This window comes from Danio rerio, chromosome 23, assembly GCF_052040795.2.
Source record: "Danio rerio strain M-AB ecotype USA chromosome 23, GRCz13ab, whole genome shotgun sequence".
Classification (NCBI taxonomy): domain Eukaryota; kingdom Metazoa; phylum Chordata; class Actinopteri; order Cypriniformes; family Danionidae; genus Danio; species Danio rerio.
In genome coordinates this window covers 46,137,966-46,160,923 of record NC_141043.1, presented here as the reverse complement: position 1 = coordinate 46,160,923, position 22,958 = coordinate 46,137,966, and the positions used below count along the sequence as shown (strand labels likewise).

Genomic DNA, 22,958 nt, shown 5'->3' with positions numbered 1-22,958 from the left:
CAGACAGTGCAAAATACAGACAGTGCAAAATACAGACAGTGCAAAATACTGACAGTGCAAATACAATGACAATGTGAAATTGACAGCGATATGTACAATGAATAGGTGTCCACATAGTCGTAGCCAGTATTGTTTTGAGTATGGATTGGTTCAAGTGCAGTGCATGCTACATATTGATGGTGTGCAGTGAGGGGTATGGAAGAGTCTGTGTGGGGTGTGTTAAGTGTTCAAGAGCCTTGTGTAAGTCTAATTTCATTCATAATAGTCTTAAAAAGGTCTTGATGAAACCTGTAGAAACCTTAACTGGGTGCAGTTTTTAATGTTATTTCTTTATTTTGATTTTGTTTTCAGGTGTTTTTTGTCGAGTCTCTTTGTAGCGACCCAGAAGTCATTGCTGCCAATATAATGGTGAGTGTTAATGCGGAAATTATTCATATTCTGAAGCTCAACCATCCATTAAATTCAGCATAAAATCTTTTATTGTTGCTTATATGTCTTTTATAGTGATGTTCAGTCAAAATGATTCGCCCTCCTGTGAATGATTTTTTCTTTGTCAAATATTTCCCAAAGGATGTTTAACAGATTCAGGAATTTTTCACAGTATTTGCTATAATATCTTTTCTTCCAAAGAAAGTCTTATTAGTTTTATTTTGGCTAGAATAAAAGGAGCTTTTGTTTTTTAAACATCATTTTAAGGTCAATAGAATTAGTCCCCTTAAGTAATTTATTTTTTTGATAATCTACAGAACAAACCACTTGCCTAATTACCCTAACTTTAACATAATTATACTAGTTAAGCCTTTAAATGTCACTTTAAGCTGTATAGAAGTGTCTTGAAAAATATCTAGTCAAATATTATTTGCTGTCATCATGGCAAAGAGAATATAAACCAGTGAATAGAAAAGGCTTATTAAAACTATCATGTTTAGAAATGTTTTGAACAAATCTTCTTTTCTTTAAACTGAAATAAGGGGAAAAATATACAGGAGGGCTAATAATTCTGACTACAGCTTTATATCTGACTGAATGTATGCTACAGTATGTTTTGGTAACACTTCTTGAATGGTGTCTCCCAGGATGTGAAGGTTTCCAGTCCGGATTATCCGGAGCGAGACAGAGAGAGCGTAATGGAGGACTTCCTCAAGAGAATCGAGTGCTACAAAGTCACATATCAGCCCTTAGACCCCGATGAACATGACAAGTACGCTTTTATTTCCATTTTACCATCTGTACATGTAGTACTCTCTGCAAAATATCATCTAGGAGTATATTAATGATCAAGAAGCATAACCGATTAAAAAATTCAAGAGTGTGCTGTAACTGATGTGTTATGTCGTAGAACAAAACATAAAAGTATCTTGAGTTTGTGTTAGCCACGAACCTTATTTAAGTGATTTTACTGAAACCCCATACAAAAAACCTATTGACTTTGGTATGAGGGAACCAGAACTGCTAAAATGCTAACTCGCTTCCGGGTTTTTGCATACAAATTGGCGTCATTGTTCCTCCACTCTATACTGACACTTTCAAACTGACCAATCAACATGTGACCTATGAAATTCCTTAATTAAAGGGAAAAAATCAGTGATCCATTTAGATAGAAGTGTCAAACTGCAAGTTTTGGATGTTTATATATTCTAAACATGAATTTTGTTACTGTTTTGGAGCACACTAAATTATAAGACATCCTTAAGACTAACATATTGATACTAAGATCCAAAACATTTTCACAGGACCTTTAAATGCTGTGTATGGATATTAATGTAATTCATTCAGGAAAAAAATGCAGTTGCATGTTGGGAAACCCTGGCAATATTTTACAGTGTGTAATCTTAGCATTCAATTCATTCTAAAAAAATATTATAAATTAATTAAAATAAATAAATTGTATTTATTTTTTAAATGATGTATTAATATTTATTTATTATTAGATTTATTTATTTTTAAATGTATTTTATTTATTATTTTGAAGCTGATTTTTAGTTGTCATGTTATAAAGTCACCAGCAGAGAGCAGCAGTACAATTTGCTCTGATCAATTGTTAGCATGTGATTTTAATTCAAGAAGATAAGAATAAAGTAGCGTAAACTCTTTCTAATAGATGAAGATAATAGGGTGATTCAGACATTAACATGGCTTCCTTGAAAGCCTAGTTAGAAACTGCATTTCTGAAATTCCTCCAGTGTATCTTTTGGCTTAATCGTCAAGTTTTCCTGCTTGGAAAACTCAAACCAGTGTAAAGGTTACAGACAGAGTAGTTTCTTTCTGTTGCCTTTAAATCTGTTCTTAAATCTTTCTAAAACATGTTCACACAGCAGCATTTAAATATTGCAAATGATAGTAAATTCTAGGGATGCACAATCTATATTATAGATATATATATATATATATGTGTGTGTGTGTGTGTGTGTGTGTGTGTGTGTGTGTGTGTGTGTGTGTGTGTGTGTGTGTGTGTGTGTGTGTGTGTGTGTGTGTGTGTTTTTGTGTGTGTGTGTGTGTGTGTGTGTGTAAAAATATATATTTTTTTCTTCTTTTTTAAAAATTTCCCAAATTGTGTTAAACAGAGCAAGGAAATTTTCACAGTATGTCTGATAATATTTTTTCTTCTGGAGAAAGTCTTATTTGTTTTATTTCAGCTAGAATAAAAGCTGTTTTTAATTTTTTAAACTCCATTTTAGGGACGAAAGTATTAGCCCCTTTAAGCTATATATTTTCTCGACTGTCTACAGAACAAACCACTGTTATACAATGACTTGCCTAATTACCCTAACCTGCCTAGTTAACCTAATTAACATAGTTTAGCCTTTAAATGTCACTTTAAGCTGTATAGAAGTGTCTTGAAGAATATTTAGTCTAATATTATTTACTGTCATCATGACAAAGATAAAATAAATCAGTTATTAGAAATGAGTTATTAAAACTATTATGTTTAGAAAAATGCTTAAACAATCTTCCCTCCATTAAAAAGAAATTGGGGGAAAAAAATAAACAAGCGGTCTAATAATTCAGGGGGGCTAATAATTCTGACTTATACACACACACACATACACACGGACATAATAATTATAAATTAACAAATTACACCCAAGTAGGCCATTACTGTTAGGTGTAAGATATCAGACAATTTCTTTTCCTAATACACTCTTGGACGAGTTTGTATTATTCAAGAACAAGAAAAAAACAAGGAAGAATAAAAAAAAAACAGGGTTAAATATGCAAGATTTATATTTCTGTTTTATTTATTATTTTTTTCAGTTTAATTGTTGAAGTTAAACAGATTTTCTTCAATTTGTGCTATTTTGTATCTATTCAGCATATTTTATTGCATTTAGTTTTAATTAATAATTAGTAAATAAAGGGACTAAGCCGAAAAGAAAATGAATGAATTTAATTAATAATAATACTGTTACTATTTACTTTTAATACTAATTACTATTAAGGCATTGTTTTTCAATTGTTTCAGTCAAGATCATCGTTTAGCTTAGCAACATAATTTAAACAGCATTTTAAATAGATACACTGGAATAAATCTGAATTTTAATCTGCTATAACATCACATATTTTAACAATTTTTGTGTGTGTGTGTGTACTTATTAAACGAGAGCAGGGATTGTTGTTGGTATAAGTGGATCTTGTACAACTGTGGTTAATTGTTTTTCTGCAGACAGATGTCTCACAGAAATCCTCTCGAGTCGCCTGTTATTGTTCTGCACTCAAGGGCACAATTATGATAGACACAACTGTGTTTGTAGTAAATCACTTACTGTGTCATTCTCTAAAGCTTAACATGGCAGTCTCTTACAGTATGAACAGCTTGATCACTGCTGTTTGCAGATACTTTTCTTCATGAATTTTAATGCTGTTAAATATGTAAGCTTATTTTCACCACATAATAATGAAATACACTAACTTACTTTGAAATAAGTCAGAATTGTAAAAAAAAATATATATACACTTGCGTATATGCATGTTTGTTAAAAAACAACAGAAATGAAGCGCATTGAAAAGGAATAACCTAAACGAGGTTGATGGACGTGTCCTAAATGATTAATAGCTCCACCCTAAATGTCTGATAGGCCCGCCTTAAATAACTGATTGCTCTTCTTTAAATTACTTATAGCTCCACCCTAAATGACTTATAGCTCCACCCTAAATGAGTGATAGGCCCGCCTTAAATTACTAATTGCTCTGCCCTGAATGACTTATAGCTCCACCTTAAATGACTTATAGCTCCACCTTAAATGACTTATAGCTCCACCTTAAATTCCTTATAGCTCCACCTTAAATGACTGATAGCTCCACCTTAAATGACTGATAGCTCCACCTTAAATGACTGATAGCTCCACCTTAAATGACTGATAGCTCCACCTTAAATGACTGATAGCTCCACCTTAAATGACTGATAGGCCCACCTTAAATGACTGATAGTTTAGCTATTAATGACATATAGCTCTGCCCTAAATGACTTATAGCTCCACGCTAAAAAACTGACAAACCTACCTTAAATGACTGATAGTTCCACCATAAATGATATATAGCTATACCCTAAATGAATTATAGCTTTATCCTAAATGACTGATAGCCCTGCCCTAAATGACTGATAACCCCACCCTAAATGACTGATAGCCCTGCCCTAAATGACTGATAACCCCACCCTAAATGACTGATAGCCCTGCCCTAAATGACTGATAACCCCACCCTAAATGACTGATAGCCCTGCCCTAAATGACTGATAGCCCTGCCCTAAATGACTGATAACCCCACCCTAAATGACTGATAGCCCTGCCCTAAATGACTGATAACCCCGCCCTAAATGACTGATAGCCCTGCCCTAAATGACGGATAGCCCTGCCCTAAATGACGGATAGCCCTGCCCTAAATGACGGATAGCCCTGCCCTAAATGACGGATAGCCCTGCCCTAAATGACGGATAGCCCTGCCCTAAATGACTGATAGCCCTGCCCTAAATGACTGATAGCCCTGCCCTAAATGACTGATAGTTTCATCCCAAATGACATGTAGTCCCATCGCAAATGACTGATAGTACTGACCTAAATGACTGATAGCCCCGTCCCAAATGACTGATTTTACTGACCTAAATGACTGATAGCCCTGTCCCAAATGACTGATTTTACTGACCTAAATGACTGATAGCCCCGTCCCAAATGACTGATTTTACTGACCTAAATGACTGATAGCCCCGTCCCAAATGACTGATTGTACTGACCTAAATGACTAATAGCCCCGTCCCAAATGACTAATAGTACTGTCCCAAATGACTGATATTACTGACCTAAATGACTGATATCCCCGTCCCAAGTGACTGATAGTAGTGACCTAAATGACTGATAGCCCCGTCCTAAAGGACATATAGCTCCCTACTAAACAAGTTAAAACTACACCCTAAATGACTAATAGCTCCACCCTAAATGACTGATAGATCCATGCTAAAAGATTTATAGCCCCGCCCTAAATGATATATTGGCCTAAATTAGTTATAGCTCCAACATAAATGACTTGTAGCCAAGCTCTTAATTACTGAAAGCTCCACCCCAAATGACATATAGTTCACTTCGCCCTAAATGAATTATAGCTCCACCCTAAATAACTGATAGCTCACCCTAAAAGACAGTAAGCCCCGCCCTAAAGGCATTACATTTGACCAGAAGTGAAGAAGTCTTTTGATGAGGAGAGAAGTTTATGCTATGTAATTTAAAGTTTATGAAAGTTTACAAAATAATGAAGTGCACACACACATCATTTATAACATGCACTATTATATTCATTATTCTATATGCATATAAAAATACAGGTACATTTTGATTTTGCTGTTACTTTAATAATGAATTGCGATGATTGATGATGTCTCTCTAGGGCGCTGTCCTTCATCCAGGTGATCAACGTGGGTCAGCGTTTCCTGGTGAACCGCGTTCAGGATTATATTCAGAGTAAGATCGTCTACTACCTCATGAACATCCACGTTCAGAAACACTCCATCTACCTCTGCCGACACGGAGAGAGTCAGCACAACGTCCAGGGCTGCATCGGTGGAGACTCGGAGCTCTCCAGCAGAGGAAAAGAGGTACTTCACCCGCTCTCACTTCAGTTCATGCATAAATAAGTGGAATATAGCTCTCTTAGGGTGTTTTCACTCTAGCACTGTTGGTCCCCATCTGGGTTCATTTAACATCAGAGTACGGTACGTTTAGCTAGTGTGAATGTGTCTTTTAAACTCGGTGCGCCCCATACCTGTCAACACTCCCGTTTTTCCCAGGAGTCTCCTGTATTTCAGACCCGTCTCCCGCCCATCTCTCGTATTGTTCTGTCTCCCGGAAAACTCCTGGAATTCTAACCCCCCCAAACCCCCCCCCCCCCCCCCCCCCCAACACACACACACACCCCCACCCTTCAGTTTTTTGGTACAGTCCGACTAGCTTTTTAGTTCAGTCCCCATGCGCAACGAAACCAAACGCGAAACCATCCTCATAACCATTCCTTGCTCACAACACAATAAACACTAATACTTAACATCCAGTACACAAACAAAAAAACTTGGAAAAAAAAATTCAATAATAACAATAACTAATAATAATAAATAATAATCCATCGATTAACTACATTTTATACGTAACCGAATTGCATCAGGGTGCTTTCACTCCAGCACTTTTCACTCCAGCACTTTCCCCATCTGGGTTCATTTAACATCAGATTACGGTACGTTTAGGTGTGAACGTGTCTTTTGAGCTCGGGTGCGCACCATACCTGCCAACACTCCTGTTTGTCCCGGGAGTCTCCTGTATTTCAGACCCGTCTCCCGCCCATCTCTTGTATTCTGTCTCCCGGAAAACTCCTGGAATTTGACTAGCTTTTTAGTTCAGTCCCCATGCGCAACGAAACCCAATGCGCAACCATCCTCATACCCGTTCCGGGAGGTCTCCCCACCAACCCCTGCAGCTGCCCAAAACTGTGATGGCTCTCCACATCCCAGCCCTGCTCTGCTGGTTTGAACTCTTCCCATTATCTCTTTGTGCTGAAGCCTGTCAATGGCTTGGTTGACCTCCTGCTGTGCCCTCCGCTTGCGCCCAGTGCGAATAATCACCCCTGCGCTTCTGACTGCTTTGTCTCTTGACTGTAGTTCTAACACAAGACGAGCCTTTTCCTGCTTGTATCCATGGCTGATGGACTTCAGAGGAAGCTGAAGTACATTATTGCCATATAGGCCCGTATCCGAGAAACAATGTGGGAGGCCCAGCCACTTCCTAATATAGGTGTTGGAGATTGTGTCCATTTTTTTAACAAGGGACGATGATATTTCTGATACTTTGACGGGCCACATTACCTGCTGGAAAAGTGTAAACTCAGGGGTTCTCAACTGGTTTGGCCATGGGACCCTCATTTTTACATGGTCATCAAGCCGCGACCCAAATTTTTAAAAACTATAATACAATTTTTGGAATTATAATTAATTTGTATTTATTTGTTAACATAAACTAGTGACATACATCATAAGAAATTCACCAAGACTTACAAATAAGCAATATTTTATTGCTGTCTTTTGACAAAATGGATCAAATTATTGTAATATTACAAAGTAAACACGACAAATACAGTTAATAATTAACTGTTAATAAAATAAAAATGTTTTCTGGTTTCTAAATGGTGTTTTAATTTAGAAGGTTTCATGCTCTCTTATGAGAGCACCTCACCACATATCACACTGAGGCTTTAAGTAAATATATATATTCATACTTTACATATTCGGGTCGTACTTGCGATTCGGCAAATTTGTTGCAACAATTAAATGAAATTTCACATGTCAAACGGTAGGGTTGTGTCACGGTTGTGGATCCATCTGCTCCTTATTTGAAGTGTCTGCGTTGTGTGACAGTTCATTATCATGATACGTGTTTCTAAGTGTGTGATTTTCTCTCTGTGTTTGTTTGGGAGTCACGTGGCTGTCAGTGGGTGTTTGTTTTCATGTCATCAGCTGAGCGGTCACATGATCTTTGTTACCGGAACTGTTGCGTAGCACCGCTAAGCTGGTAATCAGCGCGCTGCAGGTGTAGCGCATTTACGTACCTATAAATGTTCAGCGTTCCTGTCTCACTTTGTCAGTTCGTTGTTTGCTTACGGTCCTTTGTGTTTTTGTCAGGCTCCTCTCGCTGATATCGCTGGTGGTGAGTGGTTTGGTTGATTTCCTTGTTGCTGTCTCTGATCCCCGTTTCTTTTACGATGAGTGTTTGATCGGCTCTGTTGATGAGTACATCGGAAACATTCCTGTTTCTTCTACGACGAATGTTTTATTTGCTCTCTTGATGAGTGATATGAACATTGATCGGCGCTGCCGAACTGGACCATCTCTTCAATTGCTTCTATTGTTTCAATACTTCCAGCCACTCACCATTTTCCCCGTTTTGTTAAAGATCAGCATTAAAGACTTTTACTTGCATTTGGGTTCCACATCTTGTTTCTTTTAACGTCACAGGTTGTCGCGCACGCATTACAAAATAAAAGTCCGGTATGAGCAAAATAAGTACAAATTTTTACTTTTGTTGTTTTTTTTTGACCCCACACTCACTAAAAATGTTCCCGTGACCCAAAAGTGGGTCGCGACCCACCAGTTGAGAAACACTGGTGTAAACTGATAGCACCATACTTTCAATTTCAATGGAAGCTGACTGCTGTCAATTTTCTCCAGCCCTTCTCTTTATTGCTTCTGCACGGCACTGTTATACAATGACTTGCCTAATTACCCTAACTTTACCTTAATTAGCCTAGTTAAGCCCTTAAATGTCACAATAAGCAATATCTAGTCAAATATTATGTCCTGTCATCATGGCAAAGATAAAAGAAATCAGTAATTAGAAATGAGTTATTAAAACTATTATGATTAGAAATGTGTTTTAAAATCTTCTCCATTAAATAAAAATTGGGGGGAAATATATACAGGGGGGCTAATAATTCTGACTTCAACTGAAAGTGTGTTTGATTTGCAGTTGTTTTTGCATTGTGTATTTGTGTTAAGCATTTCATCACCACCACACAGACAAAAGCACTTTCATTGTGCCCTGTGTTGATTTCCAGCATGCTCTGCTTCACCACAGCCAGGTAAGGATTGTTTTTAAGCTTGTTAACTTGTCTCCTGTTCTCTCAGTTCTCTAAAGCCCTGCGTGGGTTTCTGGAAACCCAGAAGATCCCAGACCTGAAGGTCTGGACCAGCCAGCTTAGACGCACGATTCAGACGGCGGAAGAGCTGGGCGTCCCGTACGAACAGTGGAAAATCCTCAACGAGATCGACGCTGTAAGTTCAGTCCTGTTCTTCATTGATTCACCGTGATCAAACAGCACTGTTATAGAAACACTCCACCTTTTTGGGAAATAGTGTAAATTTTTTTTTGGCTTGTTTATTTAAAGATATAACAGAAGCAAGTTTTACAAAGATTGTGCCATGGTGGGTTATGGTCTAAATGCTCTACAAAAGCAAATCATAAACAGTAATAGCTAATAGGGTAACTAATAGTTGGCTCAGTGGTTAGCACTGTTGCTTCAGAGGATGAAGGTTGCTGATTCGACCTGGCTTGACCAGTTGGCATTTCAGTGTGGAGTTTGCATGTTCTCCCCGTGTTGGCATGGGTTTCCTCCAGGTGCTCCGGTTTCCCCCACAGTGAATTGGCCGTAGTGTACAGTGTGTGTAGATGAGTGTGTATGGGTGTTCTCTGGTACTGGGTTGTGGCTGAAAGGGCATCCGCTGCATAAAACATACGCTGGAATAGTTGGCGGTTCATTTCGCTGTGGCGACCTCTGATATAGAGACTAAGCTGAAGGAAAATGAATGAATATTCCTGTAACACACAGTTCCTCAATCTGAGTCAGATGTTTAATGAAGGTGTATCATGTTTTACTGGTTTACCACAACAAGAATAATTGCGCAGTGAAATCCTTATTGGGTAAACTGTGAACAGTAAAAGCCTGCTTCCCGTACTGTAGGAAATAGGGCAGACATATTAATGATGTTTTTCTTTCACAATTACAAACTGAAGTTATTGCACAACATCTGAATTGGTGATGAAGAAAGATTTGTGTTTTGAACAAGGATTAATATTAGGGGTGTGAACCTATAGTGGTCTCACGGTTCGGTTAGCATTAGCATTGACGATGCTTTCCATACATAATTCACTTTTTTCTTCAACACAAATTTTTTTTTATTCAAATCTATAAATATATTTATATATTATTTGTAATACAATTTTGTCCTTTAATACAAGCAATAAGATATATGAACTGTACCTTTAATTTGACCTGCTCAAAGAAAACAGTTTTTCTGAATGTTTTAGACCAGTGGTCCTCAAACTTTTTTCATCAAGTACCACTTCAGAACAAAATTATCTCTCCAAGTACCACCATAATGAGCAGTATTACTATACAGTAGCATAGTAAGCCCAGTAAAGCAGCTACAGTTCTGCAGTTCAAAAAAGGTGGCAGATTAGTTCCTATTATTCAGAATATTTATTATTGTCAGCCACTTTAAACATAAATAGTCTGAACGTTAACACTGTACTGTGCTTATAAAAAACAAAAAAAACAAACTAAAAACGTCAACATTTAAATTAAAATGTGCTTAAGGTAAAAAGAAAAGTACTGTACTTAAATGTAAAGTATTAACATATAGTAGCCAATTCATCAACACCTGAAAATGTTGCCTGGACCTCAGAAATATAGGCTATTTGTAGGCCCACACGGAATCTGCCTGCGCAGATTTTCCGCAGATTTCTGCAGATTTTTAGCCCATTATTAAATCTGTTTATTTACTTGAGTAAATGTGTAAATCTGAATTTATTCAGTTTTTATACATTAATTTATTACTTTTTAATATATTAAGGTTTTAGTTATGATACTCTGCTGGGTACTCCCAAAATAATTCTGCAGAAATCCACAGATTTTTACCAAAATTCTCCGCAGAATTAGCAAAAAATGTCCGCAGATTCCGTCTGGCCCTGGCTATACGTCATATAATGAATATATATATATATATATATATATATATATATATATATATATATATATATATATATATATATATATATATATTCATATATATATATATATATTCATATATATATATATATATTCATATATATATCATTTTTTATCAATTTTGAAATATATGTAGCATGTACATATTACATATTTGATTCCTCCGCGTGCCACTAGTGTTACACGTACTACAGTTTGAGAACCACTGGCTTAGACACAACTCCAACACATGAGCATTTATAGCAAATAAACTATCGTAAATGTTATCTTACTTGCTTTTTGAGCACTGTCAAGCGAGTTGTTACACCCCTATGATTGGTCATTAGCCCCTTTCACACAGTGATACCGGTAAATATCTGGAAAATTTCCGGAACGACTTTACCGGTAAATTCATAAAAGCGCTGTTCACACAGGCGAGGACGTTACGAAATTTTTCCGGAAAAGAGCATTCACACATCCATTCCAAAATACCGGTAATTCTGACATCATTAACCAGAAATGAGCTCTAAACGGCTGCGCTTGTGTTTGTAAACATTTGACTACATTACAACCTCTGTGGATGATCAATATTGTGAACAACTTTCGCAGGATCACTTTCGCATGTCGAGATGTATATGATATGTGCGTGTGCTGGCGCTCACAGGCTGTTTCACAAGCACACGCAAAGCTTGAAGGTAAACAAACAACGACTTATCATAAGCATCTCATCGATGATTATTTACACAGTTGACATAAAGAAGAACATATGAACGTGATCTGACTAACTTCTAGCAGCTAAATGTGTCTGGAAAAATATTCAAAGGTTTTTATTCTCATAAACCGCGCGGACGTAAATGCGTCTGACTGTTGTGATTGGCTAAAGCAGACGTCTCACGTCAGCACGTTCTAGACGTGCACGCGCTTATTACGGTAATCTTCCTTCTGCATTCACACAGCGCAGCATACCGGCAAATTGCCGGTAATGTTACAACTTCTCTTTCCGGAAAATAGCAAGAACGAATTTACCGGTATTTTCAAAAAGGACCTGTTCACACATACAACCTTTCCGGAAAATTGCCGGCAATTTTCCGGAAAGGTCTGTATGTGTGAAAGGGGCTAATGAAAGACTTTCCAGCAAACTTACAAGGAGTTGAATTGTGCATGATTATCTACCTTTTAAGTAGTAGGAGCGTTTTATGTACTCGTCCTCGCCTTCTTCACTATAGTATTCTACTGCGACATCGGGCATTGTAGACGACGTCAGTACGGAATAACTGGATATAAATATTACTGAACACTATTAACTAGTAGATTAGTAATACCTGCCTATTATTAAAATATTCATTCATTCATTCATTCATTTTCCCTTGGCTCAGTTTTAGAAGTTGCCACAGCGGAATGAACCGCCAGCTATTCCAGCATATGTTTTATGAAGCGGATGCACTTCCAGCCGCAACACAGTACTGGGAAACACCCATACACACTCATTCCAACTTAGTTCGTGCTAACCATTGAGCCACAGCGCTGCCCCACTATTAAAATATGATCTGTTTAGTAGTACTTATTAACCCAATACTTAAAAGCCGAATAGTATCATAATAATGATTTGTTAAGGATTTATTGTGCTAAAAACCATAGTTAATGGTTTACTAATAGCACAATAAATATATAGAAAAAATTTTAGAGTCCAAACACACATGCTATAGGGGAATTGGGTAATCTAAATTGGCTGTAGTGTAGGAGTGTGCGTGTGAATGTTTGAGTGTATGGGTGTTTCACAGTTCTGAGTTGCGGCTAAAAGGGCATCCGCTTCGTAATACATATGCTGGAATAGTTGGCGGTTCAATCCGCTGTGGCGATCTCTAAAATAAAGATTAAGCTGAAGGAAAATGCATGAATGAATTTGAAGTATTAATAAAAACTAGCAGCTGTGATGCTAAAATAAGGCACCGTTGTGATTTTGTTCATTTTAATGTGTGTTTATGTTCTGTTTCAGGGCATCTGTGAAGAAATGACGTATGAGAAGATTAAAGAAGCATACCCGGATGAATATTCTCTCAGAGACCAGGACAAATATCATTACAGATACCCAGGAGGAGAGGTGCGTGCACTAGACACAATCATCCTTTCAAGATTATCGGAGTACTTAATATACTTGCCATTTAGTAGGAAAGAAAATTAATGGAAAAAAAAAAAAAAAAAATATATATATATATATATATATATATATATATATATATATATATATATATATATATATATATATATATATATATATATATATATATATATATATATAAATGATGTTTGACAGAGCAAAGAAATTTCCACAGTATGTCTGATAATATTTTTTCTTCTAGAAAAAGTCTTATTTGTTTTATTTCGGCTAGAATAAAAGCAGTTTTTAATTTTTTAAAACTATTTTTGGGACAAAATTATTAGCCCCTTTAAGCTAATTTTTTTTCGATAGTCTACAGAACAAACCATCATTATACAAAAATTTGCCTAATTACCCTAACCTGCCTAGTTCAGCTTATTAACCTAGTTAAGCCTTTAAATGTCACTTTAAGCTGTATAGAAGTGTCTTGAAAAATATCTAGTCAAATATTATGTACAGTCATCATGGCAAAGATAAAATAAATCAGTTATTAGAAATTAGTTATTAAAACTACTGTATTATGCTTAGAAATGTGCTGAAACAATCTTCCCTCCATTAAACAGAAATTGGGTAAACAGGGGAGCTAATAATTCTGACTTCAACTATATATATATATATATATATATATATATATATATATATATATATATATATATATATATATATATATATATATATATATATATATATTAGTGTTCTTTTTATGTATTTTTTTACATTGACACAAAAATTCTGATACAACCTTTTAAATGTGTATATGTTAATATTTACGACAGTTTTTTTAACATCATATACAGTATACAAAGTAAAGGGAAGAAAAAAAGCTGGGAAAATAGGGGGGAAACTAAGTGAAAAAAGTAAAAGAACTATAAATATTTTAACATTTATTAATATTTATTTTTAAAAAATGTTCTAACTGGATGCACTTTTTTATATTTTATCGTTATATTCATATTTTGGAGTACAATGGTGCTTTGCTGTTTTTAATTTGACATTCTGCGCCCTGATTAGCGCACTGTGTTCTGAGTCCTGATTGGCTGTAGACTCTTGTCAGTCAATATCCTCCATGCCGTGTCTCCTTTAGAGCACAGAATGCGCTCTGCTTGCCATAAATCTTCAATTGCTAGCAGTGTGACTCTTAAAGTGCTGTACTGCGTATTTGCAAGTTTTCTCCCTTGCAAACCCCATAATATCAACAAAATGTTCTGCACCCTCAATGGCACCCATGGTAGCACCCAAAAGTCAGAGAAAGATGCTAACCAACGCACAAAAGGTTGGATTTCTGGACATAATGAAGGAAATTAGAAGTTACACGAGTGTTGAAACAAGAGAGAACAGTGTGAAAATGTTAATGCCTATCTGAGAAAAGTGTATTAAGTGTGTAGTGAGGGGTTTTACAGACTTATGACATCTATAATAGTTGTAAAAAATTGGAAGTGGACTACTTTGAGGATTTCATCTATTGTGGGTTATTCTTACAAGGTGTCCATGGGGTCTTAAAAAGTATTACAAATTGATAAATCAATTTAGAGGAATTAAAGCCCCTTAAAAGTCTTAAAGGCTGTTGTATCCGTACATAGATATGTACACTAGATGTCGCCTGGCCTATTGTTGTTTATTGGACTGAATGCGTCAATATCGCCGCCATCTTGCTACAGGGTAGCGCTCCTTTGAAATGAATGCGGGACCAATGTACAGTGGAGGACTGTGGCCATCCAAAGCCAGAGATATACACATATATCTATGATCGGGAGTTTTCCTGGATGTTAGTATGCAATTTTTTTTCTAATTACGAAAATTATAATTTTACATCACTTTTCTACATTGATGGATCAGTGACCGCACGGGCATTCCTGACAAAAAGCTTGTGTTTGTGTGTACAGAAATGTACTATTCACCCTCCCTGTTAAATTTAATATAATCAGTGTCCTGAAACACAGCTCCTCTCCTGCTTTCACTTCTCATACTGACGGAGAGAGCAATTCGTTTGTGAATGAATCCCCGAAACGACTCTTTCACTAACGTTAGCCGACAATAATACAAGTTTCTGGCAGCGCAGCATCTCGTTGTCATATTTCTTTTGCATTGTTCGCTGATTTTATTCAACAAAACTAGCATAAGCCGAGTGTTTAGTGCGAGTTGGAGCTTCTTTGTCTTATGGTGAATGGAGTAAGTGACTGTATTATCATCAATAACGTTACCTGATTAGCACAAAAGTTCAGAACATACAAAAACAGAAAAAAACTTAATATTATCTATGAAAAGTTCTGCCTTTGTGCTTTGATTTCTTTGTTTGCTCGTTTCTACACCCGTAGACAGCACTAAAGTCCCGCATCTTCACGTAATAACACTGTCTTGACTAGTGCGGTTGAATGACATTTGTCCTGGGAGCACTGTACCAATGTGGCGGCGCTATTGACGCATGCTTAGGGTCCCTATGCGATATCTAGTGTATATATCTATGGTATCCGTATGCTAAAGTTTGCCTGAATTTAATCTTTGAATATTGGGATGCTGTTTAGTTTATAAAATGAAACAAATCCTGCTAGATTTGACCTCACGCTGCTTTGTTTACTGTAGTAATCAGGGAATCACTGTTATTCCTGCTGTTGTAAAGGCGCCACCTGCTGGAGTAGTATTTTATTCAGTATATAAATACAGTTTTAGTTCGCATTCGTTTCTTGCAATCAGTATTTAGTAAAATGTCAGCAATGTTACTGGTTGAAACCTGAAGTGGTGATGAGGTCCTAAAATGTATGCAAAGAGTCTTAAAAAAGGTCTTGAATTTTACCCTTGAGTTATACCCTGTTTTAGAGCATAAGTCCCGTGATTACCGAGGGACCACTGTATTGTAGATTTTCTAATGAATTATTTTGCATCGGACATATTTATGACCTGTAATGCATTTTTTCTTAATATAGAGGTTACATGGTTTAGGAATCTCTCTGTCAAGAATAAAAACTCGCTAAACAAATAGTTAAGTGATCCAGTAAGCTGACTGCGTTGTCACTAGCCAATCTAGAGGCTGTGTACACCAGGCAGCTAAAGAGAATCACAAATTCAATTTTAAGTGACACTGCTCATCCTCTACACACAGAGTTTCAGCTCCTTCCTTCTGATCGCAGGTTTCTAGTATTAAGCTGTAGAACAAAACGATACCAAAATAGTTTCATACCAGCAGCCATTAGACATTTAAATAAGACATAGACTAAAGCAGAGATGTTTCGGTGACTTGCATATTTTAGTTCATTTATTATAATTATTTATTTAATCTTTATGTTAACGGTTTATGTCTTAATGTTCATTCGTTGTTGCTACTATGTGAGTTCCTTTGTGTGGCACTGTTATAAGATGAGGACTCTTGACTGCAAACCAAATGTACCTTTGGGTATAAATAAAGGAACCTACCTACCTACCTACATTTCTGAGATTTTATTTATGTACAGTGTCTATTATGTACAGTTGAAGTCAGAATTATTTGCTCCCCTTTATATTTATTCCCCTACTTTCTGTTCAACAGAGATTTCAGCATTTCTAACAACTGATTTATTTTGTCATGATGACAGTAAATAATATTTGATTAGATATTAATTAGGACACTAGTATTCAGTTTAAAGTGACATTTAAAGGCTGAAATAGGGTAATTAAGGTAAAGTTAGGGTAATTAGGCAAGTCATTGTATAACAGTGGTTTGCTCTGGAGGCAATCTAAAACTAATATTGCTTAAGGGGGCTAATAATATTGACTTTTAAAGGAGTTTTTTTTTTTAAAAACTGCTTTTATTCTAGCTGAAATAAAACAAATAAGACTTTCTGGAGAAGAAATATTATAGAAAATACTGTGAAAAACTCCTGAATCTGTGAAACATCATTTGAGAAATATCTGAAAAAGAAAAACAAATTTACAGGAGGACGAATGATGTTGACTTCAGCTGCGTGTGTATTCTTGTGATGCCATGCTGAATTGTTAGCATCATTACTTACCTTAGAGCTGCAGCACTGATTTTCAGCCGTCAGTGAGTTTGTCTCTCTTTTCTTGCCGTAGTCGTATCAGGATCTGGTCCAGCGTCTGGAGCCGGTCATCATGGAGCTGGAGAGACAAGGAAACGTGCTGGTGATCTGCCATCAGGCTGTCATGCGCTGCCTGCTCGCATACTTCCTGGACAAGAGTGCCAGTACGACAAACACACATTTACAGCTGTCTTTATGGGGACATACCAGAAATGTAATGGTTTTTATACTGTACAAACTTAATATTCTGTCCCCCTACACCTAAAGCAGACCCTCACAAGAAAACAAGCCGCATTTTTATTTTTTTCAACTATTTCATTCTCTGTGATTAATGGACTGTGCCCCTCATGGGGACATTTGGTCCCCACAATGACTGGAATACAAGTGCACACACACACACACAGACTGCAGCATCAGACAGACACACACATAAAACACACACTTACCAGCATCAGACAGCCAAAGACAAACACACAGCATCTCTCTCTGTCACACACACACACGCACACACACACACACACACACACAAACACACACACACACACAAAACCACAGTTACACACCTGAACACTACTAATGAACACACAAATGCCAACACACACACACATACTTACACAGACACCAAATACACACACACGCAGTAGCATCAGACACACACACACACACACCCACCCATAAAGTCCATCAGTGCTGTGATGACTTCCAGATGATGATAATGAGACACATGAGTCTGCTGGTTTGGAGAAGTCAGCATCCACAGTGATGTTGTGTTTATGCGGTGTGTGTTTGTGCTGTCCTCTGATTTTCTCATATTGGTGTGTGTGTGTTGTGCAGATGATCTGCCGTATCTGAAGTGTCCTCTCCATGCGGTGCTCAAACTCACCCCTGTGGCTTATGGTAAGTGCTTTTATTTTATTACCAGTAGATTTTTAGGATTTGGGAGAGAAAAAAAAGCAAAAGGAATGCTTATAATATTTTAAAAATAATTGTATAATATACATAATAAATAAATGAAACTAAACAAATAAGTAAATAAAACTAAAAAAATAAATAAATAAAAACTAATATCAATTAAATAAATAAAAAATAACCACAACTATAGGGGAGACAAAAAATCCCCCCCTCCACCCCCTGTGACATTTGAATTGTTTTTCCCACATTCATTTACTCATCTTCCTTCAGCTTAGTTTCTATTTCAGAGGTCGCCACAGCGAAATGAACCGCCAACTATTTCAGCATAAGTTTTACGCAGCGGATGCCCCTCCAGCTGGGAAAACACCCATACACACTCATTCACACTCCTACACTACGGTCAATTTAGCTTATTCGACTATAGCGCATGGGTTTGGACTGTGGGGGAAAGCGGAGCACGCAGAGAAAACTCAAGCCAACAGAAATGCCAGCTGGGACTCAAAACAGCGACCTTCTTGCTGTGCTTACCGTGCCATCCATTTTTCCGATATATATATATATATATATATATATATATATATATATATATATATATATATATATATATATATATATATATATATATATATATATATATATATTAGCGCTGTCAAAACTAACGCGTTAACGCGTGCGATTAATTTTAAATAATTAACGCGTAAAAAAAAATTAATGCAATTAACGCAGTTCAGGTTTTTTTTTTACTTCCTGTTGTGGTGGACGTGTTTTCAACATGCAATAAATGTGGATAAGACCAAGGAAGCACTTTTTGAAGGCAAGTTCCAGTATAAAACAATTAGTTGCATCACAAGTTATCCAGAGTTTCATGCAATTTCGGGTGTTTCATTCGACATCTGTTGTAAGTTGATACCGCATGGCGAACAGAAAGAAAATCCTCCGCATTTCGTGACTCGGTGTTCCTTTAAGGTAAGGTTCCTTTTAAGGCTACACGGTAGAATTTTAATAAGAGTATTATCTTAATCATATTAAAATCGGAGTATTGGTGTCTTATGTAAATGTACTCAGAACGTCTGGTGAAGTCGCGAGCTGTCAAAGACAGGGCATTACTCTGCCTTTCAGCATGAGCCCTCCAAGTTTAGCGTGTTTCCTCATTAAACGCAACGAAAGCGTATGCTTCGCGTTGTTGTGTCAGAATCCTTGTGAAATACAGTAATACTTTAGGACGCTTAGTTTAGGACGCTTAGCAAATTTGATGAACGTGATCATGCGTGTTGAATCTCATTTTCAACAAGAGATTTAAAACACACACACACACACACATACATACACACATTTTTAAGGGTGCTGTCACCTCAAAGCAAGAAGGCTGCTGGTTCGAGCCTCGGCTGGGTCAATTGGCATTTCTGTGTATAGTTTGCATGTTCTCATGGTCTCATGGTTTCCTCCGGGTGCTCCAGTTTCCCCAACAGTCCAAACACATGCGCTATTGGTAAATTGAATAAACTAAATTGGTAGTGTATGAGTGAGAATGTGGGAGTGTGTGGGTGTTTCCCAGTACTGGGTTGCAGCTGGAATAAATCATAAATCATATGATGAATAAGTTGGCAGTTCATTCTACTGTGGCGACCCCCGATGAATAAAGGGACTAAGCCGAAAAGAGAATGAATGAATGATTGAATAAACACAAATTTCTAAACATGATAGTTTTAATGACTCATTTTTAATAACTTATTTCTTTTATCTTTGCCATAATGACAGCACATAAGATTTGACTAGTTATCTTGCAACGTGCTAGTATTCAGCTTAAAGGGCAAATTTAGTTTTCAACATTGGTATTGTTTTTTTTTTCTTTTGCAGGCTGTAAAGTGGACATGTTTGACCTGAAAGTAGAAGCTGTAAACACACACCGGGACAGACCTCTTGTAAGAAAAACAATACAACTGACAAATACACCTTTAAAAGATTGAAAGGGAACCTATTATGCAAAAATCTGGGATTAAACACAGAATATACAGCAGGGGGGAAAGTAGTAATCATACTGTCATGTTTTTACCTAGGAATAATATTTCTAGAGGAGCTGTTAACATGGAATTGAACAAGATTTTGGTAAAAACCCAAACAATACAAACATGCAAATAAAACAAAAGAAACAAAATATGAAATGACAGAAGGAGAAAGTGCTGAACTACTGAAATGTGTTTAATACTTTATATAAAAGGCTTTTTTTTTTTTTGGTGCTGGCAGCATTTAAAGACACCTCTTATATGTAGAGTGAAGTCATTCAGATTTGAGATTTTCACAGACTTCAACAGTGTCAAAATCTTGATGCTTCTGTGGGTCTCGTCTAAGAAACCTGAGCATTATTTGTCTTGCTTAAATGTCCTGGTGTCATCTTCATCCTCCTGTTATGTAGATGTTGGGCTGAAGCAGCTGATATTCATTTACACTGAGGAAGGGCAGAGGGTTGCTCTACTGAGAGATTTCAGCTGCTGTCTGGGCTTTCACTGCCGAACTACACTTCCCTTTCTTCATGTGTTCAAAACTTTTTCCCTGCATCATTTAATTTTTTTTTTATTACTTTTCATTTTTGTTAACTTCATTTGTAAAGTAATATTTTCTAAAAATAGATGTTTTCTTTGCAAATATGGATTTTTTTTTGGTTTTTACCAACGTAAAAATTTCATGTCAGCGGCACCTTTAGAAATATGTTTTCTGAGAATAATTGTGACCTGTGCAATACCCTTCTAATGGTCAAAATAAATTATTCTATTTTTTTATATATCACACTTCATAAAAACAGTCTGCACAAACACTTTGATTGCAAATAAAGCCTGCTTCTATCTTCTATTGAACATAAAATGAGATATTTTGAAGAATGTTGGAAACTGGTAGCCATTGACAACTAGTATTTTGTTCCAAGTCAATTTTACGGAAGCCCTTAAAGGGTCATGCATTATTTTTTCTTTCATGTTTTTTTGTGATCATTACTTAATTGTCTTGTAACCTTGACATCAAAAGTGGTTTTCTCGTGATCACGACTTCATTTTCTCATTATCTCGACATAACAAAAGTTGTTTTTGATGGATGGATGGATGGATAGATAGCTAGCTTGATGGATGTATGTATAGATAGATAGATAGATAGATAGATAGACAGACAGACAGACAGACAGACAGACAGACTGATGGATATGGGTGGGATGATGGATAGATTGATGGATGGACAGATAGATGGACTGATGGATATATGGTTGGATTATTTGATGCATGGATGTATAGATGGACGGATAGATAGATGGACGGATGAATTGATAGAAAGAAAGAAAGAGAAAGAAAGAAAGAAAGAAAGACATTAAGTCCTGATAACGAAAAAACAAGAGAGGAAAAATATTTGAGTGGACTTCGGTACAGTTTCAACATTCTTTAAAATATCTTAATTTTGTGTTCAACAGCAGGTAGAAACTCCAAAAGGCTCGAGTCAATGATCTTATTTGATTTCAATTAAATGATTAAACAGTATCCCTTTAACAGTGTAAGTGGAAAAGCAAAGCATCCTTATCCTTACACAGGGTCCCCGCGGGTCCTTAAAAAGTCTTAAAATGTCTTAAATAAAATTTTCGATTTTTAAGGTCTGAAAATGTCTTAAATTCTGTAATTTTCCATAAGGAGGTCTTAAATTTCATGTGGGATCTTAAATATCATGTCCGACTCGTCTTATGGCGGCAAATCAATGCCAATATAAATCGAGCGCAGCGGTGATGTTTGCGCGTGAGGAGAAGTGAACCGTGAGCAGATTACAGGTCTACACGCGAGAAAATTACAGCTCGCGAGCGCACAGGGGATCTTCACGCGCGCGCTCAACTGATCCAGCGCGAGAAAACAAGTCCCGCGCGTGCACATTATCATCTGTGCGCACGATGTACGCTCTCGCGAGCGAGGTCATGCCTACAGCGCGCGCGCGATCAGTTCTCTCCGCTCGCTCGCTGGTTCTTCTCTCTGCTCGCGAAACAGTTTAGATTTTTGTGAGTCCTAGGGCGGGACTTGGTTTTCTTGTTATCTCTAACGCTATTGGCTACTCTACCTTTCCAGAAGTTAGCCGGGATTGGACGCAGGTAAGCTAGTTTCCCCGTTAAATAAAATTATATAGGAAATCTTATCATAATGTCACAGTGTGAAACATAGACTTACTTTCTCAGTAATAATAGGTGGAGACTTACTTTCAATAATGAGATATTTTTTGTAATAATTAATCTCATAATAATACCTATTCTTACCATCATGACCAAGTCATATAATGACATATCAAAATAATGAGATATATTTCTGTAACAAACTTTATTACTTGGGAGAGAAAGAGAGAGTTATACCATGTGGCAAAAGATCTCTCCATTAAACAGAAATTGGGGAAAATATACATGGGCTATTAAATCAGGACGAATAATTCAGACTTTAAATGTGTTTTGAACCATTTGATGAAGTTTAGCACCTACATTTAAACTGAACTCAAACTAAACGTGTTCAAATTTACAAAAATCTTTTTTTTTTTCTAAAATTCATTGTCCTTGACTCATTTTCTGTGAAGAACAAGTCAGAATAAATTGGATGGACAATAGTATACAAAATAGGCTATACATGCATGCAGTGCATAAAGTACAAAGGTTTATAGTAAATATATTGCCATTAGTCTGTTATTCCACTATACAGTTAAAGTCAGAATTATTAGCCCGCCTGAATTAATAGCCCCCTGTTTATTTTTATCCTAATTTTTATTAAACGGAGAGAAGATTTTTTTCAACACATTTCTAAACATTATAGTTTTAATAACTCATTTCTAATAACTGATTTATTTTATCTTTGCCATGATGA

The 22,958-nt window shown here is 36.5% G+C and overlaps 1 protein-coding gene across 9 annotated transcripts in view; it reads left to right on the top strand.

Moving 5' to 3' along the window:
• Positions 1-22,958, top strand: part of pfkfb2a (6-phosphofructo-2-kinase/fructose-2,6-biphosphatase 2a) — a 45,255-nt gene that overhangs the window by 13,785 nt on the left and 8,512 nt on the right. For 6 of the 9 annotated variants that reach the window (XM_087305410.1, XM_087305407.1, XM_087305408.1 and 3 more), the window contains 8 exon segments: positions 352-408; positions 1,077-1,201; positions 5,875-6,082; positions 9,155-9,301; positions 13,010-13,114; positions 17,216-17,345; positions 18,016-18,078; positions 19,951-20,015. In XM_087305410.1, the coding sequence (XP_087161536.1) occupies positions 352-408; positions 1,077-1,201; positions 5,875-6,082; positions 9,155-9,301; positions 13,010-13,114; positions 17,216-17,345; positions 18,016-18,078; positions 19,951-20,015 (900 nt within the window). 9 annotated transcript variants of the gene reach the window in all.